General features: G+C 45.4%; 1 protein-coding gene across 3 annotated transcripts in view; it reads left to right on the forward strand.

Annotated features, from left to right (window-relative positions):
• The first annotated feature begins 424 nt into the window (after positions 1 to 424).
• RALGAPB (Ral GTPase activating protein non-catalytic subunit beta) overlaps positions 425 to 16,800 on the forward strand; it is a 69,116-nt gene continuing 52,740 nt past the window's right edge. The window contains exons 1-5 of one of the 3 annotated variants that reach the window (XM_075108493.1): positions 425 to 615; positions 7,041 to 7,253; positions 7,903 to 8,105; positions 12,409 to 12,572; positions 13,990 to 14,176. In XM_075108493.1, coding sequence (XP_074964594.1) covers positions 7,071 to 7,253; positions 7,903 to 8,105; positions 12,409 to 12,572; positions 13,990 to 14,176 — 737 coding nt within the window. In that variant the 5' untranslated portion in view covers positions 425 to 615; positions 7,041 to 7,070. The remainder of the gene's footprint in view (positions 616 to 7,040; positions 7,254 to 7,902; positions 8,106 to 12,408; positions 12,573 to 13,989; positions 14,177 to 16,800) is intronic. The other 2 variants (XM_075108492.1, XM_075108494.1) reach the window with 2 other exon arrangements.

A 16,800-nucleotide genomic window follows, 5' to 3' on the forward strand; every position in this document is an offset into this window, starting at 1 on the left:
GCACTGAGCTTCCTTTCCATTCAGCCTTCTCAGTCCCTGCCAGATGTACCACCCCAGCAGCCTCACCAACACCTCTCTGGAGCACTTTTTCTTTTTAATTAGGCAGCAGAGATTCATGGTACTATGAAGGGTTCTGTCCTGCAAGAGCCGCCCTCTCCTCTCGGAGGCAGAACAAGCAGGCGGAACAAATTTACGGTAAAAGCACTGGGCAAATCTTTATTGTAAAACTCGGCGGCTGCAGCCCGCTGGCGGGGCTGGACTGGGTGGGCGAGTCGCGCGCGGCCTCTTTAAGAGGAAGAGGGCGGCGGCGGCGGCGGGCGCGGCGGCGGCGGACTCGCGCATGCGCACAGCCTTCCCCCGCGACCTATTCGGCGCCGCCGGCGCGGGGGGCAGGAGGTTCTTCTCTGGCACGGCCGCGCGCATGCGTAGGTCGCCGCGGGGCCCGGCAGCCCGCCGTGCGCTTTGTGGCGCTGCCGGAAGCGGGCGTGAGGCCGATCGGAGCGGGACATCGCGGAGCGGCGTCTCCCCTCTGTCGCCGCGGCACCATGGAGCCGGCGGCCTGAGGGTGGAGTGGCCGGCCGTGCCCCGACATGCCCGCCGGGCCCTTCGGCGCAGGTAAGGCGGCCCGGGCCCTCCCGCGGCGGCGCTGCCCGCGCCCGGCCCGGTCCCGCCGCCGGCGGGGCCTGTGACGGCGGGGCGCCGCCCGGGAACCGCCGCCGCGCTCATCTCCTGGCCGCCCGCCCGGGCCGGGCCTGCGGGCATGGCGGGGCCGGGGCGGGCGGGAGCGGGCCTCGGGGCGCCCCCTCGCACCGGCCCGCCGCCCCCTCGCACCGGCCCGCCGCCCCGAGGCCCTACTCGGCCTGTGACCCGGCCTCGGGGACCGGCTCCAAGCCGCGTTTCGGGTCCGCGAAACGATTGTGAGGTGCCGAGGGCGGCCGGTGAGCTTCCCTCCCCCGCGGGCGGCTGTCGCCAGCGGGAGCGCGGCCGTGACGGGAGAAGCGGTCGTGGCTGTCCCCGGGCAGCTTGTCACCGGTGACCGGGCGGTGCGTGTGCGCCCGGCTGTCGGCCCCACGGGCTTTGCAGAGGTTCTGCCTTCCTTAGAGCATTTCCCGTCGCGTTTGATCGTCCCGGCCTGCGGACAGCGGATCAGGTTTCCTTTGGCAAGTGGAAGCAGCAGGGAGAGCGCAGCGAGGCTTGTGCCCCGCGCTGAGGGGGCGCCGGCCTCAGGGGGCCTGTCCTGGCTGTGCAGCGTGTGAAGCTGCACAAGCAGCTGGACTGAGGAAAAAGTGTGAATGTAAAATAAAGGGTGGAGTAAAAACGATTCTCGCTCTGCGTCAGGGGAATGCACGATTTTGCCGTGGAGTTCGTGCCGTAGTTTTTGGCACAAGTGAGGGATGTGAAAACTCCTTAAATTCTCAGATGACCTGCTTGAAAGACAACTTTCTCAACCCTGCTTTTAAAGCCAAGAATGATAGTGGGAAACAAAGAGTGCTTGTGTCTGAGTAATGCACCTTGAAAGCAGAGCAATAGCCAAAACCTACAAAATCCATGGATGTTTCTGCTTTCCTATAGCTCTGTTAATCTTCAGATGTTACAGTATGCAATTTTTAGGCAGCTTTCTCTGTGGCGGGTACACTGCTCCCTTCTTTGGGAAGGGTGGTGTCCAGTGGCGCTGTCGGGAGCCAGCGTGGTGATGGGGTGTGTGAAGTGAGTGAACAGGGAGGGCTGGGGAACGTGAGACCCCAGCCCTGTGGCTTAAATGGCACCTTATGTTTGAGACCCAGCCTTCCCTGTGTCAGGTTAATGTATTAACTTCTGCTACAGTTAGGTGATAAAATCAGACAAATTATTTTTCCCTGGGCAAGGGGAGCTGTGGTTCTCTTCTCTTCAGCAGTCCTGTGGCTGAATGGCCTAGGAAAGGATGACATGAGTTCCTGTTCTGTCTGTACCTGATCTCTTCCTGCCTTGAATCTAGACTTTTTCATTTAATAGTAATCCTGACATGCATCCCCATTTATTCTTTAACAGAATACTGACTTTAAAAATAACAGCTTTCTCCTGGTGTTTCTCTCTGATGGGTCTTCTGTTTGGCTCTTGCCTCTTTTATTTTTTGCCTGTTATCTGCTCTCCCTATTGTCCTTTACACATGATGTGTGCCTAAGGCAGAGCCTACCTGTTGGATGGGCTCCAGAGATGAGCTGCCTGGAGGGGACTGTGTTTCTTCAGTCCTGGTGAACTTAATATGAGAGGGGCTGAGTTAGTCTTGCCAAGATCTAAGTTGCTGTCTCCAGCAGATGCTTGGAGGGCAGAGGGGCAGCAGCATCAAGGAGGGGTAAGTGGCAGTTGTCCATGCTTAGGACATTGCAGGCCTCGGCTGGCTTGAAAAGTTGCTCATAAACTGCTCATAAAATTGCTCTTTGGTACGTGATCCAGGGAAGGCGTGTTGTGGCAAGATGGCTTTCTGACAGTTATTGTTGCCTCTAGAGAGCGGGTGTCAGTACTATTGGTGTAGTAAGGTTGTGTTAGAGACAGGGATTACTTGTTTTCTGTGAAATACTTATAAAGTGTATCTAATATACCAGAACTTTATGGTGTAGACCCGTTTTGTTGATGCTTCTCTAGTTTAGCCTCTATTAGGTCTTCAGTCTTCCTTGGGAGTCTCTCTGCTGGTGGTCTTTGCACCTACGATATTAACAACAATTGCTGCTGTTGAATTTTCAGTTCAGGCTCTGCTTTTTTGGTTCTGATAAAACCCAAGAAGCATCGATTTTTGGGACAGCTTTCCTTTGTGCTTGAAATCCTTTTGCAATGTAGGCAAACGTTTCATTTTATGTATGAAGCTGCTGAGCACAAAGGGCTAAATGTTCACATTTTCCCCCAATGCTCCCTTCCCTCAGCACATGCTTTCTGAGGAACTGCTTCGTACGCCAAGACCGGTTCCCTGACCTCTCCCCTGCACACTGTCCGAAAACCCCACCCCTGCTTTAGGCTCTGAGCTCCTGCATATTCCTTCAAAGAACTTGCAAAATGTGGGCCCGTTATTTAGTTAGGTAATTCTCACTGTCTAACTTTGCTTATCGAGGAGTTTCAATATTTTGGCTGCAGCTTGTTCACATTAAGTCTCTGGGGACTGGAAATAGAACTTAAGTATCTTTATCTTTATTTTGGGCATTTTATGGGCTCACTAATAAGTTCTTTCACACTCACCAGCTTTTGCAGTGTTTATGGACTGGGGTCTTTGGTCTTAAATGCTGAAACATCCATTTTCACTGGTTTATATGGTGATAATTCCTAAGCTGAAATGGATCTGGAGGGAATATATTGAAACCCAACTTATTATCACACTAAGGAGTATTGGGATTATGCTCAGTTTCATAGTAGATGGTAAATATTTTAACTCCACATCTCTCAGTTGTTCTGCCAGTGTTAGTGCTGACAATTTCTTTCCAGATCTTTTTGTGAGAATCTGGGGATGTTTTATTTAGTGCAGCCTCTGGTATCATAAACATGACCCCTTTCCAAACTTGAGGGAGTGTAAAACTGCCTGGTAAACTTCAGGCTTTATTTATTCTTCTTCCCATCCCTCCTGTTAATTAGGTTGCCTGTCATTCTGAGAGTCCTTAGTGATTTGAATGTCAACAAGACATATGTTTATGTGAAATATGAATATTCAGCTGCATGAAACTTAGATGCTCTTTGGGCCAGCAAGAGTGCTTTTCTGAGGCTGAAGTGCAGAAGCATTGCAGAAAGAGAAGTCAAAATCAGTGTATGCTGTTTGCGTGGTATGACAGTTGCTTTTTAACCCTCCAATTTGCTGTTGCTGTTTAAGTAATTTGTGATAAATACAGCCTCTTCTGAGGAAGAGAGTACTGCTTGTACAAAGCATTAGGTGCCTTTTGTTAAAAGCAAGTTATAGAACTGTCAGTATGGCGAATCTGCCAAAACAGAATGTGGTAGCAGATACAGTTGTGTAGGGAGACTTACCAGCCTTTTTTAACTTATATCCAGTTGTAAGAAGCTGCATAGTAGATGGGTTTAGCTATACCCCAACCCAATGAATGGCAGCAATTTCCAATTCAAATGGCAGATGAAGTGGAGTCTTAAACGAAAAGTGACTTGCAAATCAAGACTTCTTACTGCTAAATGTAGGGGGCGAATAAATCAATACCCTAGGAAATCCCACCTCAAGAGGATTTTACATCTGAAGCAATCACTTGTTTCTGTATTCCTTGTATGTTGGTAAGACTAACAGAAGATTTTTTTTATGGCAGGACCAAAGGAAGTATTGAATATTAATAAGATAGAGGTTTGATGAAGGCACCACAGGTTTTGGTTACCCCGTCCTTCTGCTAACCCTCTCTTAAACATGGTATGTTATATCTATCCTGTGTCTGTCACAAATGCTGCGCCTCTAACAAGTGTGTGGAAGGGTGACCTGAAAGATCTTTGCATCTTTGCTTCAGCATGGCAGGGAGCTGCATGAAGGCAGGTGATGTGTCTTCCCGTTGCTTTGCCCTGGTGCAATGAGGGTTTTCCAAAAGGCAGCAGGATTTGGGAATCCTTGTCATCTCCGACTTTTGTCTTCTAGACAAAAAAGCTCCTACATAGGCACTGCCTACAATTTGCTTGTGCAGTGCAACAGTTCCATACTTCTGGTATAAGGGCAGCCACAGTAAGTGTGCTGGCAGTTATCAGCATGCTGATAAGTTCCTGCCACGAGCTGTTAACTGCCAGTCCTTCAGCTGGAGTGTGGCAATGGAAAGTACGTGCTGCTTTATCAGTTGGAATCAGTTTATTTAAGCCAACGCTCCTCAGATGGTGTTATGTGCTTCTGTAATGAACTTGAGCGTCAAATGGGAGGAGTGGAGAGCACCTTCGCCCTTCCCTGGTGGTGAGCAGCAACGCTGGGGGAACGGGCACGGGCATGCTGCTCTGGGGGTAGAGGCAGTGCTGTGGGCCAGAGAGGGGAAGGGGAAATCTTGCAAAGTGGATGATGCTTCACTTCTGTCCCTCCTTCTTCTACTCCAAACACAAGTTGGAGACCAAGGCAGTGTTCAGGTGGGACAGAAATGGGAAGATGAAGAGGCCTAGTGGGTATAAGGTATGAAGAAAGGGGAAAAGATAGCAGTGACTTGAAGCCATCACTAAGGATTGTGGGTCATGTTTAGTTTGGGTGGGTTTTCTTGTTTTTATTGGTGGCTGTTGTTGCTGTTGTGGCTTCTCTGTGTCCCAAGAGCTAGTGTCTTGGAATTGTTGTTTTCCTCTAAGCCTAAGGGTTTTGACTGCAGTGGCATGTGTGTTCCCCCTGCTACGGCCCCCAGAGGAGACAAAAAGCCTAAAGGATGGAGAGGATATGTCTCCTAGAGGCTGTGGCTCCTCTGATTAATTTGCTATCGGATGAGCACACATGATGCTGCCTCAAACCAGGAAGGATATAGCTTGGAAAACCAAGATCTTGCTGCCTCGCCTTCCCCCCCTCCCTTGAAGGGAATCATCAGGCTTTTTACATAGGTTTTGGGTGTAAGTGAACGCTTGGGGAGTCAGCTAAATAGGCAGACCTGTTTAAATGGTGGCTTGTCCCTAGGAAGGTGTATTTCCAGGCCTGGCTTCTTGTTTGGTTTTGGGCCAAGGAATGTCCAAGGGAGGCGTTCAAAATATTCCCTGTATATAACTAGCTGGCTTCCAAAATGTGCCAGCTAAGTGTAGCTGGCAAACGGTCCTTGGAGTGCTGTTGGTGACAGCTTGGGCTGATCTAAGCTCTGGCTGTTGAACTCTCCTGGCTTTTCTCCTGTGCCAACCCTGTTTCCTTGTTTTATTGTTCACGTGGTCAGCTGGCTCAGATAACTGATAAAAAACTGCTGGTGGTGGTGGGAGAGGATGAAAGAGATAGTGCAGTCCCAGTTCTGATGGCTTAGGCTGCTGTGGCACCACCTGCTTAAGTAGCAGTTTTAATGTTGCTGTGAGTGGATACAAAAGCCTGCTGCTGCCAGAGGGGATGCTCCTGCCACCGCACCTGGCTGTGCATCCCCACTGCTCCTCTGTGTTGGCACAGATGTTTCTCTCACCTGAGTTAGGTCAGATCTTGATCCAGATAAGAACTGTCTCAGCAGACAAGAAGTTTGTGCTGGCTTAGCTTTCCGAATGTTTTGATGCGTAGATCAAAACTGGCAGCACGTGGCAGATCTCCTTGGGCTGCCCAGTGATCCTGGCCAGCAGTCCCGTGACTAGCTGCTGGTCTTGTCGCGCTGTGCCTCCCTGCTCCCAGGGCTGCGTGCTCTGGCCAGGCTCACTGTGCGGCAGTGAGGTGCTGTGTGTGCTGATGGAGCAGCACATGCTGCTGCCCTCGGGGCAGGAGGGCATGCCCTGCCATGCTTCTGAGCAAATGCTGGCTGAGAATGACTGTAGAAGCATAGCTTAACTTTTGCTGCTTCTAATCTGCCTCTCTTGGTTGTGGTTTTGCAACAATGCCAACTCCCCCCCCACTTAAAAAAAAAAAACCCACTGCTGCAAAAACCTGGTTAGTTCACTGTCTCTGAGCTGGCTCAGTCTGCAATAAGGGAAAATGCACAACTGCAGCTGTGCTGGGAGCGTCGTTGAAAGGAGAACTCTGTGCTTCTTCTGTCTTGTTCTGAGCGCACTATCTGGAAGATTTTCTAGTGGCTTTTCTGTCCTGATTCTTTGGGATAAATTTAGATTAGGGAGTTACTGTATGTGTGTATTGACTTTACAATGATTTGAAGTGCATTAGGGCATACCTAATTAAGTTTAAGTGTATCAAATGGGCTGCTAGCCCCTAACTGAAACTTAGTGTAATTATTTAAAAAAAGCCCAAACAAGCAAGGCTATATTAAAAAAAAAAAGGTTGAAAAACAGCTGTTGGAGTATCTTCTATGTTTTCAAGTGTGTGACATGGACAGATGCGTCTTGAATTTTCAAGAGTACATACCATAGCAAACAGCCTCAGTTTTGGTAATTCATGTTGTAGACATTTCTACTAATTATGTCTTTTTTTTTTTTTTTTTCTTTCCTTGCCCCTCCAGGTTTTATGTGGATTGTAGCATAGAGGCACTATGTACTCAGAGTGGAGATCCTTGCATCTTGTCATTCAGAATGATCAGGGTAATACCAGTGTACTTCACAGCTATCCTGAAAATGTGGGGAGAGAAGTGGCAAATGCAGTGGTGCGTCCTCTTGGACAAGCTTTAATTACATCATCTGTTGGAAGTGAGAGTTTACTAAAAACAGACAAAGAAGTAAGTGCATTTCCTCAGAGATCATAGTTTCCTTCGTGCTAGAGTGGCAACTTAATGATTTTCTATTACCTCTTTTTTTTTTTCTCTTTAGTCCAAGTTTTATGAAGTGTGATATATTTTTTGGTTAGTAATCTACATAAGGCTTCTATTAACAGCTAGTTCATAGCAGTAGTGTATTTCATGACCTAGTAGTAAGTGTTTTATCTGAGCTACTGTACCAGGAAATTCAGGCTACAGCAAAAAACCGCACAACCCCCCAAAAAACCAACCAAGCAGTTAACAAATTAAAAATGAAGGTAATTAGAAAGGCTTTAAGCAACAATACGTGACTTTTAAAAAAAAGTCTTTGTATAGTACAAGTATTTACTAGAATTTGAAAATCTTCCATTACATCAGCTTTCATGTGTTCTGAAGGGTTCTCTCTACAGGTTAGACTAAAGAGATTCAGGATTCAGAGTGATTTGCCATTTATTCATAATCTTCATAATGTCATGATATAAAAATTAATGACTTCTTCTCATGCAGTGTATGTTAGAGTTGGCTGTACCACATAACTTCTGTTATTCTGTTAAGTTAGAACCAATGTGCACTGACTATTGTTTCCATGCTAATATTTATTATTAATAACTTTTGTTTTGTGTTTGGTTAGGTAAAATGGACTATGGAGGTGGTTTGTTATGGACTGACCCTCCCTCTGGATGGCGATACTGTGAAATACTGTGTCGATGTATATACAGATTGGATTATGGCTCTTGTATTACCTAAGGACTCAATTCCTTTACCTGTTATTAAAGAACCAAACCTTTATGTTCAAAACATTCTCAAACATCTCCAAAATCTCTTTGTACCAAGGTGAGTGTTAGGGCTGGGACACTCAGGAGGCTCAGGTGTTCGAGGTTGTAGTCAACTGGTAACCTGTCAAAGAGGCCTGATGAGCCACGGAGGCTTTTGATTAAAATAAGACTGTTGTCATTGCAAAGTTAGGAGGGTGTCTCTCCAAACCTGTTTTATAATTTTCAGTTGCAAATAGAATTGTTGGTGATGTGTTTAGGTAATTAGAGTTACAGATTGTTCATAGACTTGACTGTTTACTCTTCTAAGAACTTCAATAACCATCTCTGTTAGATGACTGGAGGGTGGGGGGAAAGGTTGAATAGCATCACTGTGTGACCACGTGCTTGGTATTGTGTAAAACTGAGATAACTAAGAGCACATCTTGGCAATCCCATGCTTTGTTTACTCAAGACGACCACATTTCTAATGTGCTGGAGGATCTTGCAGTAAGCGGCTGCTTTGTGCCTGCATCTTGCTGCCTGTTAAATGGGCGTAATTATGCTGGCCATCTTTTGCTGGTAGTTTCAAAAGAATCCTGTGGAGGAGTGCTTGCTATCTGACAGCCTGGTGTTATGCAAGACATCCTTGGATGATAATGTTGAGATACACGTGCTTCTAGGTCTTGGACAAAGTTATACTGTCAGATTGCTCAAACATCATACTTGGTTTATAGTTTATGACAAGTTTACCTGCTGCTGTTGAAAACACATGTTGGATAAGTAAGAGGAGATTATTTAATGGTGCCCTGTGAAACAGTACTTAAATATTAGCTACCTGAAATTACTTCAGATCAATGTTTAGTATATATCTGTAAGTACCCGATCATCTGCTTTAGCAGTACTAATAATGTATCACTGCAAGTGGCCTTCTATGTTCTCTGCTGTGCTTGGATCACTTAACTTTACCTGAAGGCTTTGTTAATAAAGGGCTTTGAATAATAACTCTACAAATTCAGATGAGTTCATTGCTATTTATTGATCGCTTCAAAGTCTACCACCTAACCTGAGTTGTCATTGCTCTTAACTTGTAGTTAAAAAGGCATTTTAATTCCCGTTAAAGGATGGCTGGGGCAATGGCACAAATCTGAGGAAAGCATGCTCTGGATTAGACGTCTGCAGAAGGTTGTCTTTAAGCTTTAATACATGCAGAATGGAGTCTACTGTCTAGGAACCTTTATTCCCTTGGCACAGCAGAGAATGAATTCTTCACTAGCCCATTCAGTAGCTCTTGCTATGATCCCTTGACTGCTTTCACACCAGGGGCTCTGGTAGCAGGCAGTTCAGTAGTCCTATTTCTTGCATGCTGTTGGCACAAGCTGCCTTTCCACCCGTCTCTCCCAGCTTCATTGATAGAGCTGGGTACAGGGCAGTAGATGGCATGTGATGGCTGTTGAACAAAATAATTAACATCCAGAGACAGGGAAGGCTGGAAAATAATTATTTTAAACGCTTGTATATTCCCCCCCTGCCCCGCCCCGTATTAACTATTCTGTTTTTATTTCAAAAGCCTCTGGGATGTATCTGCAATGGTGTTATTGTCAACACTTGATATTAAAGTCCCTACTCTGTTTTCAAGAAAAAGAACTTGAAGTTTTGTTCTTCAGGAGGCTGTGTTCAAAATTCACTCCAGCAACAGGAAGACATTCTATAATGGAAATTAAATGCAGAACCAAGTTGTGCACACCTTGCTTGAGTGAAAGGAAAGACTCATATTCTCATGTGCCTGTGGAGGGGAAGAGGAGAATAATTTCTGGTTTTAACCAATTAATGCGGGTTGCTGGTGCTGGTGGGCTCCTGTAGAATACTTAGCCAGGAGCTGTAGTAGTAACCTGCATTGAACTATCTCCTGGAAAAATCTCCTCTTCTGGTATTGCGAATACTAAGCCTTTATTATAAGCCTATGTCCTATGGAGGTTTGTGATTAAAATAGCTTCCTTCCTCATCCTGGTTTCCTGGAAATTATGTAGCTGTTGGTTTGGCTGCCTTAAAAGTGGTGGCCCAGAGTTGTGGTGAGGGTTTCGGACCCTGAGGAGGATGTACAGTTGAGATGTGAAATGTGGCACCCTTAAGTGAGCAGTTCAACTTAAATAGCATCTCAGGAACATGCTTACACCGAATACAAAGCAGGTGTGTATAAATTATTCTAGTTTGAATGCTCAGTGAATGTCCATGTAAACATTTTAATATGTGAAATAATGTGGTACTGAAAAATAAGAACAGTGAAAGATGGCTGAGTCAGGTTGCCTTTCCTGTCTGCCGGACTGACTAGAGAGAAGGTGCTTGCATCCTTCCCTCCAGTGCTGACCTTCTGTCCACCCTGATGAAATGAACACTCTTTTTCTTGACATTTTTGAGCAGTCCTCATGCAACCTCCAGGCTTTCCATCTCTAGCAACCCTACGATATTGAGGAAGCCTTGCAGATTACTTAAGCAGTAGTGGAAGTTACTGTTGTCAGATAAAGTTTCAGTGCTGCAAACTCTGTTGGAAACATGGAAAGAAAACATGAGAGCTCTCTCCACCTGCATCCCTTCCCCAGGAGATTGAAGTGTAGAGACCAGGCCCTTCTGTGCAACTAAAATGTTTGGAACTGCTTGAGAGACCATGGAACATGTATCTGTTACACTTGGGCAGTCACTTTTTTTGTATTAACTTCTGCTCCTCATATGAAATCACAAGAACAATTCTTGTTGCAAAGGAGTGTGGGAAAGAAAAGGCCAGGTTCCATAGAGATCTAGTGACGAGTCTGCAAAATGCTGCAACCAAAGTTTGCCATCCAGTTGACTTTGCGGACAAGAAGAACCGATAGATGGGCAGGGACTTTAGAGTTGTCTTTATCATATTAGCTCAGAAGTATCCCATTTGTCATCCTGCATGTGGAGCTCCTACATGTAAGCCCCCTTCATATAGATTGCCTAAATCATTAGGGAAACAAGTCTTTAAACAGGCTTTGAAACTTCATGCATATCAAGATAAAGGATATCTTCTGATTAAAGTATCTGCTCGGTTGCTTAGGGTAAAAATAGTGCTATAACCAGGGCAGGGATTACTCGCCCCAAGCATCATTGTTCTACAGAGACTATCTGTTAGGGTCTAGCACTAGCATCAAGGAACCCACTGAAGTCCTGAACTCTGACTGGTAGTCTGCAATTTTGCATTAGGTATTATCTTGTCTCTTTGTAATCTTGTTTCCTGTACTCTAACATGACATTTATTCTATCAAGATAAGAGTTGATAGTATTTTTAGAGCATGTCTGTTAATAAGTGATCTCAATGCGAGCTACTATTTTCTAAGAACATACTGATCCACTAGATAAAGATCTGCTTTTCTTAAGATGCTCACCATGTAACGACTTGTGGGTTATACCACACTGAAAATGTTTGGTAGGAATCTGATAATACTACTTGGTAGTCCAGTGGAAGGTAATATTTTTATGATTTTTTTTAGTCATCCTTTCAGTAAGTAGTAGGATGGATAAGGAAATGGCTTACAAGCTGAAATATGACTTGTGTGTATTTATTGCACAGTCTAATTTGTAATCTCTCACCCTTTAAACTTTTAGGCTTCCTCAGCTTTGTTTACCAGCGTCCTCAGATACTGTCCAGAACATTTCATGTTACTATTTTGTATCTGTTCTGCCTTGTCCAAACTAACTGGTGGGAAGAGAGCATGCTGCTTTGTGCTGCTTCTGCAACACTTCATGTTGAGTGACTCAGCTGTGACAGTGTGGAACTGGTTGTTACTACAGGGAAAACATTGATACTATCAACTTGTTCCCTGTCTTCCTTACTTACTCCTCTTCCTTTAGTCTGAGTTTCCTATTTAATGACCTTTTTCCAGATTTTTTTTTTTTTCTAAATCCAAGGAACTGGGTGTAAAAGTTGGATCCACATTTGGAAGCAAGAGGAGTACTTGGAAGAATTTCAATTAGTTTGCTAACAATATTTTCTCCTCATTTTGCCATTTTCCTTCTGAACTATGTATGTAGCAATTAGTGACGTCTCAACTACATTCTCATTGTTTGGTCTAAGATAAATTCCTTTGGGATAATGGGTTGTGCTTGCTCCAGTTAGTGTTCACTCCTCGGCAGTGAGTTCTGTGTCATGTAGAGAAGAACGTTATGGTACGTCTTGTACTCATTAAGGCAGAGTTAGGATGCTTGGAGACAGAGTTAGGGTGCGTAGAAGCATATTAGCTCATGTTCTTGGCTCTCATTCAATAATATTGATGTTTCCTCTTGTAATCACTCAAAGTTGAGATTATTGTATGCATCACTTTATAGCTCTTGTTTAGAGACTCAAGTATTGTTTTCTTTTCTTGCAGGCCAGACCCAGGATCTAGTCAGATTAGATTGTGCTTGCAGGTTTTGAAAGCTGTCCAGAAACTGGCTCGTGAATCAACAATTATGGCAAGAGAAACCTGGGAGGTTCTGTTATTATTTCTTCTTCAGATCAATGACACTCTTCTAGCAGCTCCAACTGTGCAAGGTTCATGTTCAACTTCCGTTTGCTTCAATTACTGGAAAAACCTTTGGCTCTGCTTGATGTTGAGCTGCCGGGAGGATGGGGGAAACCTGTTAAAAGCTCTTAGCCACCAAAGTGCAATAGCTTGCTCTTAATTCTGCTACAGTACTCTGAAAAAAAAGCATTGTCAGAAAAGACGGGATGATTTGGAGCCGATTTCTCCTAAACGTATTTTTGCACAGTAGTGACTGTACAGGAACAGTTCATGGTGAAAGGTTTTGGATAATGTTGCTCCCTGTTTGTTTTGCTGAAATCCCTATGTACCTTGCTATTTGGTCTGCCTACTGGTAAACAATATTGTCAGTTTATACCTACTTTTAAAAAAGGCATCAATATGAGATTCAACAAGGCCAAGTGCCGGGTCCTGCCCTTGGGTCATACCAACCCCATGCTTGGGGCAGAGGGGCTGAAGAGCTGCCTGGAGGAAAAGCCCCTGGGGGTGCTGGCTGACAGCCGGCTGGGCATGAGCCAGCAGTGCCCAGGTGGCCAAGGAGGCCACCAGCCCCCGGGCTTGTGTCAGCACTGGTGTGGCCAGCAGGAGCCGGGCAGGGATGGGGCCCCTGTGCTCAGCACTGGTGAGGCCCCACCTCGAATGCTGGGCTCAGGTTTGGGCCCCTCGGGACAAGAAGGCCCTTGAGGGGCTGGAGCGTGTCCAGAGAAGGGCAGCGGGGCTGGGGCAGGGTCTGGAGCACAAGTGTGCTGGGGGGCGGCTGAGGGGGCTTGGGGGGGTTTAGCCTGGAGAAGAGGAGGCTGAGGGGAGACCTTATCGCTCTCTACAACTCCCTGAAAGGAGGCTGTAGCGAGGTGGGGGTTGGTCTCTTCTCCCTAGTAACAAGCGATAGGACGAGAGGAAATGGCCTCAAGCTGCGCCAGGGGAGGTTTAGGTTGGCTTTTAGGAAAAACTTCTTCACCGAAAGCTTTGGCTGTCAGACATTGGCACAGGCTGCCCAGGGAGGTGGTGGAGTCTCCATCCCTGGAGGTATTTAAAAGAAGGGCAGACATGGTGCTTGAGGATACAGTTTAGTGGTGGACTTGGCAGTGATACGTTAGCGGTTAGACTCGATGATCTTAAGGGTCTTTTCCAACCTTAACGATTCTGTGATTCTACGAATATAGAGTGCAGTAGAAGACAGCCTAAGATCAGTGAATCCCCAGTGTCCCTTAGTGACACATGTATGTGGCTGGGCTTTATTATATATTATGTTTGGGCTTGTAAGAAGGCTAATTGGCTGTAGGAAGCAATCAGGAATCACTCTTAAATGAAAAAGGATGAAAAAAAATTAAACTGAAATCTCCTTGGGGAGATACTTGAAGTGCATAAAGATTCTTAAGTTATTTAGATTGATTACTCACTAAAGGCATGCTTTGTTTCTCTTACAAGGTGGCATTGCTGAGAATCTGGCTGAAAAATTAATTGGTGTGCTGTTTGAGGTGTGGTTACTAGCTTGTACACGGTGCTTTCCAACACCACCTTACTGGAAAACTGCCAAAGAGATGGTGGCCAACTGGCGACATCACCCTGCAGTAGTTGAGCAGTGGAACAAGGTCATCTGTGCCCTTACTTCCAGGTAGGAGAAATCCCGTGGAAGTAAACAGACGTGTATGGGGATGATCGCAGTTACACATGTTGTTCTCTGGAGTTGCTTATTTGTGGAATGTGCAGCCATCCAAAAGTGAATGAGCAAAACCAAGTAAGAGATCTTGATAGTATCCTTGGCTTTTACTGTTTGTGTGTGTCTTTTGTGCTGCACATGAAGATCTGAATTGGATTGTCTCTGTTATTGTGTAATCTCAGCATCTCTCTGATATGTAGCACTTTACAGGGTGTGTATCGTAGTCTCCATCACTGTGACTCTTCATTCTGTCCCACGAAGAATGAGTCATGAATATTAGTGTAGCATTATAGTTTGTGCATTTAATGGCAGTCACCACCAAAATTATCAGATGCTTGTTACTGCTGCATGTTGCTGTGTTTGAGCTGACTCTTGGCCTCTGCCTTTCCTGCCCTAAGGAGCTGAAGCTGTGCGATAACTGCTGGCAGCTGTGCTCTGGCAGTAGGGATGTGATGGGCCAGAGGCAGGCTGCAAGCTCTCTGAGCAGCAGCACTCTCCTCTAGAAAGTATCGGAGGAGAGCTGTGCCAAGCCGTGCTGGGCATGGGAGCAGTGCGGATCTGCAGGCTATAGGAGAGGTTAGGCTGTAGTAGAAGGCCCTGAACAGTGAGGGGAGTCTCAGTACCCTTAATACTGGGGTCTTTGTTGTATGAAGTCTTTGCAGAACAAATCTCAGCCTCTTGGAGGAAAGAACTAGATTAATTGGTGAGGAGCAGGGGTCTGAATCACCTCCTCCCAGCTCTCCTGAGATGTCAGTACCATTTCTATGGCTATTAAAATCACTCCATTGTGAAAAATTCAATAGTATGCTTTTCTGCAAGGGTTTATTTTAACTCTGAAAATACTTGCTTTTGAATTACCTGTCAAAATTCCAAGTGTGGATAGATTCCCCCCCACCCCCCCAGGTTATGGAGCTACTTGTTAAACCTGTGGGAAACAAAGCTGCAATACAAGCTCTGTGTATTTCCCATGCTATTTCTTTAGCTGTTGTTATCTCATTAGATGTAGTGTTGCATAACAATATCTTATGATTCACTGATCTGAAAAGGACAGCTCTGTCTCAAAACATGCGTTGGTGTTCTGCTCCATGCACTATGCCCACACTTCATCTTCCACTGTTGACTAACAGTCTTAGTTCTGTGGATGCATAGTAATCTGCAGGCTTTCTGTGATGTTTTAGTCTGCTCTTCAGTAATGTTGTTTTATACCCAATACATAGAAAGCTGAACTCCTCTGAGGCTAAGTTTAAGTTCAGTGGTATTTTAAGCTGCACTTTTAATACTTCGATGAAGCTCCAGCTTCAAGCAGTTAAAGTGTTGTTTTAGTAAACAGTTTTCTGAGGTGGGTTATTAGCAATAAACTGAGAGTAAACATCTCAAATTAAAACCATATGGGAAATTATATTTGGAAATCTGGTCATATATGCAGTGTTAATCTATCCATGGCTATGACTTCATAGCAGGATGAAACTAGGCTCTTGTGTTGCCATACCAATAGATACTACTTTTACCCGTCTAGCATGCTTTAAGTCCATTTTAACTGCCTTGGATGTGTGGATTGCAATTTATTTCTGTTTTCAGTCATTCTTGAAAATGTCCCAAATTCCAGTTCAGATTTGGCCATGCTCCTTGAAAAACGGCTCTCCTGCAGCTCATAAGGGGAGAGTTGTGAAGCAGTGCAGACTACCACAGAGCAGAGATGCGGGGCATGACTTTCCATGGGGCGTGCCCAGATTTTGTGTTTGTCAGAGCTAGTTAATTCCTCAGCAAAAACCTACTATGGGGCGATGCCTCTGGGCTAAATGTAAATGGGTGCCGGGGTATCAGTGTGGCGTACTGGGGAGCAGTTACTGTCCGGTACAGGTGTGTGTGTTTCTGCTTTGGACGTGAAGACTTCATGCCCTAAAGCTCACTTGCTTTTCTGTCCAAGCTGGTTAGTACAATAGCCTGGGATTCCAAACATACTTTGAGTGTGTTTCGTATTAGTTGGCTGCATGTTACTGTAGTGCCCAGCACTGCAGGAATTGGAAGGTGCTAATTCAGCCTATTTAACTCTTGGTTTAGGAGTCATCTGTAGACTTCTGCTCTCCTCCTGTTTCTCCTAGTTGTAATGACTTTATCTCTGTAAAACTATGTCTTTATAGGTGGTCAATGATGAATGGGACATTTCTTGTCCATTACAGCAACTTTTACCTTAGAAATAAGGGCATGATAACTTAAGCAAGAAATGGTGCTAAAAGCGAGTTTAGCTTAGAGAAAGACAAAAACTGATTTCTGGGAATGCTAGGATACTGAGAAAGTGCAACGCGCGTCTCTTCTGTCCCTTTAGAGAGCACCAAGATTTTGTTGATGAGGGAAATTGATCTATAAGTTTGCAAAGCTGGGGATGAATCGGGTCAAACCAGACAGCAGTGGCTTAGCGAAGTGTATTATTACTTGTCAGGTAATTATAGCACATCTAGAGAAAGATCTCAATTTATCTAAGCCATTATCCTCATGACACTACATTGCTGTGAAACCCTCTGTGAGTTTGCTCTTCACTGTTCTGCAACTCCCAGCTTCTGCAAAACATAGTGCATCTT

This window comes from Phalacrocorax aristotelis, chromosome 13 (genome assembly GCF_949628215.1).
Source record: "Phalacrocorax aristotelis chromosome 13, bGulAri2.1, whole genome shotgun sequence".
NCBI classification, from domain to species: domain Eukaryota; kingdom Metazoa; phylum Chordata; class Aves; order Suliformes; family Phalacrocoracidae; genus Phalacrocorax; species Phalacrocorax aristotelis.